The sequence below is a fragment of the Zootoca vivipara genome, chromosome 12 (assembly GCF_965207765.1).
Source record: "Zootoca vivipara chromosome 12, rZooViv2.hap1.1, whole genome shotgun sequence".
Taxonomy (NCBI): domain Eukaryota; kingdom Metazoa; phylum Chordata; class Lepidosauria; order Squamata; family Lacertidae; genus Zootoca; species Zootoca vivipara.
The window spans coordinates 31782181-31794377 of NC_142595.1; the positions used below are offsets into that span (position 1 = coordinate 31782181).

The 12197-nt window shown below is 39.2% G+C and overlaps 2 protein-coding genes across 2 annotated transcripts; both read right to left on the bottom strand.

The window, feature by feature from the left end:
* Positions 1-613: 613 nt before the first annotated feature.
* On the bottom strand, positions 614-7589 carry LOC118077512 (vomeronasal type-2 receptor 26-like). The gene is made up of 5 exons (XM_088654663.1): positions 7473-7589; positions 4787-5644; positions 4244-4471; positions 3526-3652; positions 614-1512 (listed from the first exon to the last, which is right to left on the bottom strand). Exons 1-5 carry the CDS (start codon positions 7587-7589, stop codon positions 614-616), a joined length of 2229 nt encoding a protein of 742 aa, XP_088510789.1.
* A 17-nt stretch (positions 7590-7606) lies between these two features.
* On the bottom strand, positions 7607-11613 carry LOC148683940 (vomeronasal type-2 receptor 26-like). The gene is made up of 4 exons (XM_088654664.1): positions 11596-11613; positions 10126-10385; positions 8723-9014; positions 7607-7693 (listed from the first exon to the last, which is right to left on the bottom strand). Exons 1-4 carry the CDS (start codon positions 11611-11613, stop codon positions 7607-7609), a joined length of 657 nt encoding a protein of 218 aa, XP_088510790.1.
* Between the last annotated feature and the right edge of the window lie 584 nt (positions 11614-12197).

Genomic DNA, 12197 nt, shown 5'->3' on the forward strand with positions numbered 1-12197 from the left:
GTATCAAAGCACAACAGTTACTTGCCTCAAAGTTAAAAAATTTTTAAAAAAATCCTTCCAGTAGCACCTTAGAGACCAACTAAGTTTGTCATAGGTATGAGCTTTCGTGTGCATGCACACTTCTTCAGAGTGTAGGCAAAGGACTTATCAACTGATATATGTCACGGTGAGCTACAAATCCCATGATGCTGAGTGAAAAAAGACAATAGTGACACTATGCTGAGCACTGTTTTTGCCTTACTAATAGTCAAAGGTTAGGAGGACATCTTGCAGATGAGCTGAAGTCAAAAGTGTATGTGTGAGAGAAGAATCAAGATACAGGGACCCCTTGAGAATTTGAGCAGCAACATTTGCCTAGGCAAGCACTCATGCATAAATACTCATAGCATCCCTGCCCTCACTATTTCCAGGTAACACAGATAAAACCAGGTAATAGAATCATAGCATGGGAGAGTTGGAAGGGACCGGGAGGATAATCTAGTTCATCCACGTGCAATGTAGGAATATGTAGCTTTCCATATGGGGATTGTACTTGAAACCTTAGTGTCACAAACACCATGCTCTAACCAACTGAGCTATCCAGTTGTATAAGCATTCTCATACTGTATTATTATTATTTTCTTCTTATTAGTATCTCCCTGTTATTCAGCTCTGGCCTCAGTACAATGATGTAGCATTTAGGGAAAAATATGCAACCAAGCAATCCAGCACTGGAGGACAGGATGGAGAAGATTTCCACAGCCACCATGTATTTTCCTTTAGTGCTCAAGTAGGTTGGAAGAAAGGTTATCCAAACACTGCAAAACACCAACATGCTGAAAGTGATAAATTTGGCCTCATTGAAACTGTCTGGCAACTTCCGGGCTAGGAAAGCCACAATGAAACTGACAATGGCCAGGAAGCCTATGTAGCCCAAGACACAGTAGAACATGGTAGCTGAACCTTCATTACATCCTAGTACTATCTTTCCATGCAGTGTGTGCATGTCTCTATCTGGGAATGGAGGAGATGTAAATAACCAAAGAGCGCAAATGCCTGCTTGAATAAAGGAGCAGGAAAGGACAATAGAATTTGCGAGTCCTTTCCCCACCCATTTCCTCATCTTGGTCCCTGGTTTGTTTGCCATGAATGCCAAAACCACAGTGATGGTTTTTGCCAACACAGATGAAAGAGCCACAGAAAAGATGATGCCAAAAGTAATTTGTCGAAAAAGGCAGATGATCTTTCCAGGTTGTCCAATGAAGAGCAAGGAGCAGAGGAAGCAAAGGAGGAGAGAGATGAGGAGGATGCAGGTAAGGGTCTCATTGTTGGCTTTGACTATGGGAGTGTCTTTGTGCTTCATAAAAGTTCCAAGTACTAAACTTGTGATCAAGGAGAAAGAAATAGCCGTGATAGCTAAAATGCTCCCTAACGTTTCTTTATAAGAAAGGTGGACTGGAATCTTGGGAATACATTCAATTTGGCTGTTGTTGGGGTACCGGTCATCTGGACAACTGACACAGACATCCATGTCTGAAAAAAAGGAGGAATGGTTTAAGTATTTTAAAATGTTAACCAACACTTTCCTAATTTTTTAATGTTCTTGCAGTTCTTTGACCAACACTAGGAGAAAGGATTCCCATAATTTCAAAGAGAAAGTGAGAGTGTTTAGTGAACATGCAGATCTGGTAATGGCTAAATTTTTTTTTGGTGACCCAATTTTTGTGTGACACAGATTTCTTTTCAAGCCATGAACATAGAAGGTGACCCTTGGAAATGCTGTTCTTTGTTAGTCTTAATCTTCATGTGTAATTTACAAAATTGCTATTGGTGTTATTGGGATAGTGTATATGGAACACTTTAAACACCCAGAAAGTACTTTTCACGTGCCTAATTATTAATATTGTATTTGAGTTTGGAGAGTCCTTTAATCCCAGAGCATGGTGTGGAGACACATTGCACACCATCTGAAACTGTAATAGTTTGGGTCTGGTCAGTTCCCGGATGGTGGACCATCCATGAAGTTTCTGAAGCACACTGACTTGATTCTGCTTGTGGAATGGATGCAAAAATGGAATACAGTACTTGATTCATTTACAATGGATATGAACATTTAATCATGTATTGACTTAAGTGACATTCATCTCAGTGGGACACATGTGCAATAAGATAATGTCTCACAGATGAAGAAAATTAGCTATCTCTCCTTACTGGTGAGTTGTTGGGATGCACTGCATATACTTGGGGTGACCAAGCAGAGAAATGGGGAAGTGAGAAGAGGATTGCACCAAATTTCTCTAGCGGGAGGAGAAATTTTATGCCTGCCCCTCAATGTTGGGCTTCAAATCCCCATTAGCAGTAGCAATATCAGAGCATCCTTCTTCCTGTTTAACCAGCCCAAAAATGATGTGGTTTTTTTGGCTGCTGCTGTAAGTGGCCATCAGCTGTGTTGGCAACCTGTGCATTATTTTGTCTTTACCACTTGAACCATTGAGTGGGGGAAATTGAGGCCACCACAACGTATGGTGCAGAATGTTTGGAGAAAATTTTGCAAAGTGGTCTGCTTTTTTGCGGGGGGGGGGGAGAAAAAGAGAGAGAAAACAGGTCAGCTTTATATTCAAATGCAAACCTGCTTCTTAATAAAGAAAGTCTAGAAATCCTAACAGTCTGGTTCAAAATAAAAGCCTTTCTATTGTTATCTTTAAATAATGGAATCAACAATTCCTACTAATGTTAAAAATAATATAGTGATCTACTGCTAAATCACCATTTACCTACTTCCCATTATTGGGGAAGCCACAGAAGTGAAGGCTTTAGGTGACAGTCTTCCATGAGGGTTACTATATGTGAATAAACAAATCAAAATTAGTTTGGGATACTGGAGATAATAAAAAAGCTATTCCCTTTTTATCTCAATGATGGCATCAAGCCATACACATAGTTCTGAATATTATACATGAAAAAAGAAAAAAAACATGCAAGTTGGTTGTTCCCACTGTCTATGCAAATTGCACTAATCATCACATGTGTAGTTTTGCTAAATCTTACTTATAATTTTGTAATAGTTTTGCTCTTTCACATCCAGGTGGACATTGTTGCCTGGGGTGTGGTATGTTTGTCCAGTTTGGGCTGGTCCACCAACTGTGCCCATTCCTAAATGAGGTTTATCTGGCATGTAAACATGTGCTCATTACATTGATGATGCATCACTGCAATGCAATTCACCTGGAGGTTCCTTTGAAGATTTTGAAATTTCACTTGTTCCAAAATGTGGCAGCTCATATCTTATTCCGAAGTAAATATTAGGAAGATATTTCTCTTCTCTTGAAGCTTCTACTTCATTTCCAGACCCATTTCAAAAACTGACTGATAATCTTTAAAGTCTTACATTTCTTAGGCATGCACGCGCGCACACACACACTAGCAACCTCCCATTTGAATTGATGAGTGCATTAAGATCTGCTTGGAGGGTTGTGACACTAGGTGATGTTGTTTTATGTTCTGTTCCCTATGTATTTTATAAAATTTATTGATTACTCCTCCTACCCTTCTGGTGTGAGATCTTTCCTTCCGGACACCGAGCACAATCATAGCAGCAAAATCTCTCTCCTTCCTTCTTCTTCCTGCTATAGCCAGGATAGCAGTTGTCATTGCATATAGAAACTGGCAGCGCCTGGACAGAAACATGAAGGATTATTAGCAAGGCCAGTCATCCATTCTACACAAGCACATTGCCCCCATGCACCAAAATTGTCAGTCTTTATACCAGCCAGAATTAAAAAGATAACTGAAAGGCGGAAAACTGCACTTCATTTATCTCTCTCATTCAATTTGCTCTACATCAAGCCATGGACCTACAACAAAAGGTAGTTAGTCTCAAGTGCTGGATGATTGAGGGGAGACTGCAGTTTGCTTGTAAGTCAGAGGTAGCCAAAATGCTGCCCTCTAGACATAACTCCAATCAGTGGCCAGGAATGATGGGACTTGTGCATTGTAGAGGGTTTCACATGGAGGTAAATGCAAAACTAATTCCTTATATTTATTTATTTATTTATTTAATTGATTGGTTTGATTAATAAGAACAATGCTTCAGTTCATCAGAAAGGCATTAATCAGAAAGGCATTGCTGCCCTCATGAAATTTCAATTAAGATGATGAAGCCTCTTTGAGATGAGGCCTTCTTCATGAAATAAAGAGATTCTGTGAGATTTCAGAAGAATTAAAGCTCAACTGCAATAATATGTTTTCAAAAGATACGTCTCACCTGATTAAAGCTTTGGTGCCAGACAATTTGGTCATCATGAATTATTAACTCTTTGCCTGGAGGAGCCTGAGGTTCTAGCCTTCCAACTTTTACTCTCATCACTGAGCCATTGGGAAACATCATCCAATTTGTAACATCAAAACTGGCCACAATTTCTCCATTTCCATCAAAGTGCACAATTTCTCTAGCACTATTATTGAAAGTGATCCTACTTAGAAAGTGATGGACCTAATTTAGAAGAGTATATTGACAAAGGGATAAATAATGATTCTATGATTCTAGGCCCCCCAAATACTGTATTCCAATGTTAGCATTCTGTCTGGGTCTTCTTCTGTGTACGAGATCACTTTCTATTGCTTCTTGTTGTTCCTGCCTATTAGGCTACAAATGCTTGGCCCATTATGGAGAAAAAGTCATTAGTGAATACCCTCATCCCCAAACAGTCGCCTACTGCTGGAATTGTTTCATGCAGAGATAGAAGTGCCTTTATTTCTGGATCATAAGCTAATCTGTTCTGTAGCCATTGTATTTAATTGTCATTACCTGCCAGGGTTGTATATTCTGAATGTCAAATTTCCTTCCTTCTTCCAATCCTCTGTATTTGGAGTTGGATTGGTATATGGCCTGCAAAGCATGTGCCACAGCATAGACAGCATTGTAGACATTGTAGCTGTGGCCAGTCATGTCCATTTCAAACAGAACTCCAGGAATATCCTCAATCTTCTCCTTTCCAGTGCAGATTTCATTCTCCTTTTCCTCCTGTTCATTAGACTTTAATGAGCAGCCGAATGCCTGTTCCCAGAAGTCCTGAATAAAACCATCTCCTTTGGCCCAGGAAGGTCTTACTCCCTTAATGAACTTTTGAAATCTCAATGGCTGATTTGAATGAACACTGAAGGATATGGAACCATGAAAGGCTTGCATATCCCAGATCTTTTGAACAGACAGTGATTCAAAATCCCAGTGGGATGTAACAATCCACACTTTGCCCAGAGGTGGCAGTGACAAGAAAGGTGCTAGAAATAGCAACATTCTCATAACCTGAAAGGATGGAGGTTCTCCATATACAAAGAATACACTGACTTTTCTCTCCATGAGAATATCATAGTTTTTCCGCTGCTGAATAAGCAATTCTATCAATTTATCCACATAATTACATTTTGGTATTCTTACTATGAAGGCATAACATATGCCATTCTGGGACAGCATTGGCACCATGGTCTGTAAAAACTGGTCCCCTTTGTCATCTGCCACAGCCAAGAGCCCAACCCATGTCCATCTGAAATGCTGAAGTAACCTCACAGCTCCCCTGTATTGGTAGGCTTCGTTGGGAACCATCTGGTACAGAAATGGAAATAGCATTTTGCCATGTTGTACTGCCAGAAAGGACCCATAAGAGAGCTGAAATAAAACATGTAAGATTTTTTTCACACAATAAAAAAGTATGTCTTTGTATCCCAGAGTTGGAAATGGTCCTGCAGGCAATCAGGTATTTGACTACCCATGATTTATAGCTTTTCATCCCTCTCCTTAAAGAACTCCAGGAAGTACCCTTTGGTAATTAGTTCTATATCTGAACTGCAGTCACTATTAAAAAGAGCCTTCAAATGCTGCTCCAAAATCTTGTCCTGCCCTCTGGGGCAGCAGAGGACAATTTGTTTCCTTCTTCATTGTCACATCTATTGAGAAATTTTGTACTAAATACGGTATACCCAGTTCCTCCAACCTTTTGCTATAATGTTTTCTCCCCATTCCCCTGAACCATTGTCTCCCACTGAACTTGTTACAAGTTATCTTTATCTTTCACAAAGAACAGCACTGAGGATTGGACATAATACCAAACCCGAGGTGTGCTAACTGTAAATAACATCCAACTATTACTTCTCATTACTTAGAAGCTATGGTTGTATTAATGTGGCTTGAAATTGTATTAAGAGTTCTTTTTTTGCAGCTGTATCACAGTGGTGACTGTTAGTTAGCTGTTGGTTTACTGTATTCTTGAGGTCCTTTTCAAGTGTACTATTGTCCTGCCACTTGTCTCCTATTCAAAGCTTTGCTTTTGTTTATTTTCATTTTGTTAGTTTCCAAGCAGTTTTCCATTATCTATTTTTCCATGATCTGTGAATCAATCTGACAATATTACCATATAGTCTGCCGATTGCTAATGAAAATAAAATGGGCAACTTTTTGAATCTGTGCTGAAATCAAGACTAGGGATGTAGGAAGGAATAATTTCTGTTCCAACCTGTATTCATTGCCATCAGTGCTATTTATAATAATAATAATAATAATAATAATAATAATAATAATAATAATAATAATAATAATTAATGCCCATAGTGGCTGGGGAAACCCAGCCAGATGGGCAGGGTATAAGCAAACAACAACAACAACAACAACAACAACAACAACAACAACAACAACAACTTATACCCCACCCTACTGGCTGGGTTTCCCCAACCACTCTGGGCAGCTTCCAACAAGAGATTAAAAATACAAAAAAATCCATTCCACTGTCACTAAGAACAACTTAGTCAGTCAATCACCCACTTCCACCACCCTTCTGAGTGATCTCCCCTCCCCATCCCCACCCCTCCCCACCCCTTCTCTACATAAGTGCCTGGGGACTTCTATTTCACTGTATCTGAAGAAGTGTGCATGCACACGAAAGCTCATACCAAAATAAAAACTTAGTTGGTCTTTAAGGTGCTACTGAAGGAATTTTTTTATTTTACTAAGAACAACATTATTCACCTGTCTGTCTGCTGTGCCCAAATTTTATAATGATGTGATTAATGATGTTCTTATTACAAGGCACCACATCATTTATTTCAATGCAATGGTCATTCATTTCAGTTCAAAGGAAATATCAGAAAAAATGAATATGTGTGTTTGCAGTGCTTTTTTTTCTAAAAAAATGTTTAGGGGTACTCTCATTTTCCTACTCATGTGGAAATACTGCCTCTCAATGATGCCAAACTTAGATTCACAAAAAGTTTAGGGATATGCATACCCCTGTGTCTTCCCAGAATAATAGCACTGTGTGTTTGTCATCAGGACTGAAAACAACAATGGTGAGGTTTCCGGCTATGTCACGAGTCAATGGTGGTCGCTCTTTGCTGCCCTCTGTGGGCAGCAAGGGGGTTCAGGCAGAAGAATGCCAGGATTTATGGGGCAAAAATCCCACCAATGTACTCCAGTGGGGTCTGGGGAGCCCACTGCATCTTACTGTGCCACACAAGCCCATGTCTGCCAACTTGAAAGGCAGAGTGGGTGCAACCTGGAAGTGTGTCCCTGCCACGGATGAGCATCCATCTCTGGCATGATTTGTGGTTGGTTTCTCCATAATTCGGACAATTGGCATTAATCAAGAGGTGCTCCTGGACTGACATATACTAATGGGCTGCCGAAAGGACTGGGCCTGGCTCTTTGAAGGTATCTGAATGTTTTCTTTGGAAAAGGAAGGGGGAGGACAAGGTGCTTTGTGCTTTCTTATGGTTTTCAAATGGCCTCCTTTTTTCTTGTCTTCTCCTGTATAATGAAAGAGATGTGTGTAGCCGCTGCTATGTTATTCTGTTTGTTATTTTGGAAAAGAGGGGGAGGCTTTTGATTTATGCTCAACAAGGAATTTAACAAGGTTTTACTATGACCCCCACTGTGTTCAGAGGAAGAACTCTAGAACAGATTTTTAATGGTGGAGTTTGTGAGTTATTTATGGCTGCAGCTCAGATGCTAGTCTGTTAACAGCAAAAGGAATGGAATGTGGCCTTGTACCATCCATAAAAACACTGCAGAGAACTGAACAATGGAATATAGTAATTAACTCTCCCAGCACACCAGATCCTGAACAACAATGTATATGAAGGACTACACGTGTGAAATGGATTATTATTTTTTATAATATGTAATGAAGGTGCTGCTTATAAGGTGAAAAACATGGCCAGCTGGATGAATGGTTTAACGGCAAGTGAAGGATGTCAACTGGCCTCTAAATAAAAAAATGATGTGGCTATGTGAGGAAATGATGATGATCATATGTTTGGAACAGGAACGGGAAACCGGAATTGTATTAATTTAATTTAATTTGGTTTGATTTGTAATGACTTGGAAAATTAATTTAAAAAATTCAAAATTCAAAAGAAAAGAACAATGGTGAATACAGATAATATGTGCTATGTGAGCAAATGAGGATGATCATATGTTTGGAACAGGAACGGGAAACCGGATTTTAAGAAATTGTATTAATTTAATTTAATTTGGTTTGATTTGTAATGACTTGGAAAATTAATTTTAAAAATTCAAAATTCAAAAGAAAAGAACAATAGTGAATACAGATAATATGTGCTTGCCTGATTTCCTTTCCTAACTACGAATGAACATGTGAATTTCCATTTCCATGTGTGCTTGGAGTGGAATCCTCCAGCATCCCTCATCAAGATGGTGAGACACTTTTGTGGTATCTCTAGACCAAGAGTTTACCTGTGGAGTCTTGTGCATTGCTGAAATAATAGCCATATTGACAGAGATTTCAGAGATAGATCCACCAATGAAAGCTATCAGCTTGTTCTGGTCATCACAACAGAAGTTGGGGACAAACCGTTGTTGTTTGGAAAGCAGGCTCAGGGTGGCTTTATAGGTCATTCTTGCACTGAAGTAGCTATTGAGGATATAGAACCCCAGAGAGACGTTTGATAAGATGCTGGGATTCTCATTGATCTCTTTGACAGCAAATGCTAAAGCCAAAATGTGCTGGTAGTTCTTAGGCAGTGAACTGTAAAAAGAGGTACAGCCTGTTTAATAAAACAACAGCAAATCAGCCACAAAAATACATTTGTACACTTCATCATCATTCACATGCAAACTTCTGATACTGAAATGTAACTCAGTACTACAGAAGTTGAAAAAGCCAAGGAGATAATACAATGAAGTTAGAAGAAAGTAAGCTATATGAAACATTTATTCTTCTGATGAATATTTAAATGATCAGAATGTTTTGGAGTCATTCAAGGACTTAATATATTCTTCCTTGCATTGTTAGTTTTACTTTCTTTAAGACAATAATGTTGTGTCAACAAAACATTATAGTGTAATAAGGAGGATTTTATTCATGTTTGCTTGAATGTGACTAGAACCCCTCTCACAATCATGTACCATGTCACATTAATCAACAGAGGGACTGGGAAGGCATGACGCATGCAAGGGCATTGGGAGTGGGACTTGAATGTGTGCCTCTCTCTTGTCCACCCATTGAGCCTTGAACACGCCTGAAAACCTCATAACAACCATTTCAATTAATGAAGAAATATATTATACGATCAAGTCAGTTATGTGCAAGCAACAAATAATGGATCCTTTAATTCCTGAAAGGCAGGGACACATTAATGTAACTTAAATGCATCTACCATTTGCAAAAAGGAGACTTTCAAACCTCCATAAACTAACCTGCATTTGAAAACCATACTTCAGTTATGTCAGGGTAGTGGAAAGTGCCTGAGAGACAATTAAGCAATTACTTTTCAGAAAACATAAACTCCTATGATTTTCCCTGTGCATTAAAAATAAATAAATATTAATAACAAGTGGGGACAATACTATTCTTGAAAACCTATTTATCATATGCATACTCTCATTTAGGAGTCAGATTTGATTGATGGCCCCAATCCATGGTGCTTTAATATCCAAACACAAAGCCTAGATTGTCCCAGTGTAAGGTAGTCACGATTAGTTGCATCATGAAGGATAAGAAATAATGTCTTAATGATATGCACTCAGATATTGAGATCTGAACTATTGTTGAATGAGAGAGAGATAGAGGTGTGTGTGGGAAGGTTGGGGAGGGAAGGAGAGAGAAGGAACGAAGAAAGGAAGGAAGGAAATCTTACATGGATTCCTCAATCAAGGCCTGTGCTGGCTGTTCCAAGAAGGAGAGGTTATTATAAAGGAAGTAGACTTGAGAAACAATCCCACCAATGACAAAATCTCCTGACTGGTAAAATTCATGAGGGATAGGATGAGGATCATTATATATGGAGCAATTAATAGAATGAGTCTTGCATACAGCATGACACAGCATTACAAGCAGCAATGTTACCACCAATATGATTTTGTTGACAAAAAGTCCCCTCCAAACGTACATTTCCATCTACAGCACATATGAGGATATTACCAGTGTTGCTACAGCCTTCTTTGAATTTTAGTTGATTCTGCTGCTACATTGGTTACCGAGTGGTCTTCTAGGGAATTTGGGTGCCAGTCTTATATTTAAATGTAGATCCTTATCAATCTGTGACCTTCAAGAGCATATTCTTGTTATCTCCTCCCTGTATTCTTAAAGGGAGATCCGAAGAAGTATACCTTTTCCTTTTCTTAAAAAAATAGTCACGTGCTCCTCTTCATCTACAGGTATCTATTATATTGTTTTAAAGTGTAAGAAAAAAAGTGTAACCGTGAGGATTTTCAACCAGCTTGTCCAAAAGAATGTAAGGTACATGAGGGTAAGGCAGGAATGAATGTGTAAATCAATATCTAATCAATGTGGGCCTCTTTTTTACAGTAAGAAATTGAGAAGTGGAAGATGAATAGAGCAATAAGAATGAGAACTAGGATACATATGCAGTAGGGGGTTTTGGGGGGGGAGAAGGAGCTTAAAATCATTACAGAAAAAGGTGATAGATGCAAGGGAGCAAATATAAGGAGCAAATGATCATAGAAAGAAAATTGGCACCATCTTACCTATGTCTAGATCGTGTTCTTAATAACATGTGTGATTTATAGCTGTCCTCAGATGCTGATTGTTCATCTTGCTAATGGACTCTGGATGTCAACTGTATGAGAAGATGAAAAACAGTAATTATGATTATATCTTCCCCAGTGTGTTGTTGGTCTTGGCAGTTGCAACATGCAGAACTACTAGGAGTTTCCCCCAAATTATAGAACAATTATTTTCTTCTTAGAAGGATAATAACTTGTTGGTGGAAATTTGCCGGGTGGCCGCAAGTTACCTTTTCCTGGGACTATATTTAAATATGTTGTCAGGTTCTTTTAGTATGCTTTTCTTCTGTTGTACAAATTTTTATGTAATTTTGCCAAATATACAGGTTTCTGCAATTCTGTGTTCCTTAATATAATGCATTTGTTAAATCTTTTCACTATGCGTTTCTGTGTGCACTTTAGTCTAGACTAGTACACTTTAGTTTATGCATTATTGCACGCATTACTTGGCTGCATTGAAAAATTCAGAAACATGAAAAATTTGAAGAATATTTGTGTTTTGGCCACATATTGTTTTCGATAGGTTGATCTTTAAATACAAACTAAATTGAATTTCTTCCTCATTCCTGGGTAAGACTTACTTCAATTGTTCTACCCATGCTCTACTATGACCCTGCCCACAACTGTGCCCTTGGAAGGTTGCTCATATGCAAATATGGTCCATGAACTGAAAATCCCTGTTCCCCATGGAATTGTGGCAGGGTGGCAGCTGTGGTATGGTGTGGCCATGGTGGAGAGGGCAGCTCCTCTCCCTAGCTTCAGCATGACAGGAGGGGTTGTTTCTTGCCTATCCCAATATGCTAGGAGCCAGGAAATGCTCACAAGGCTGCAAGAGCCAATCAGTAGTTAGCAAGGGGGTACAATTTCATAGAGGGCCTAGGTGAAGATTTCATTCCTCTGGGCTAATCCCAGGCTCTAAAAGCCAGCCATGGGGAGAGGGAGGCACTTCATGCACATTATACAGTGACCCCTGACAGTGATCAACCCCTACTATCCACCAACTGGTTTGGTTGATTTTAGGATACACACTCAATGCCTATGCCAAAACTGGCTTACATCTGTAATCAATATGAGTCATGGCCTGATTTGATCCCAATACTGGACACTTGAGTCTTCTTGCATGCATGCCCCCTTCCCATGGCTCCACGGGAGCTGGGCCCACAAATGTTCTTCAGTCCTGCTA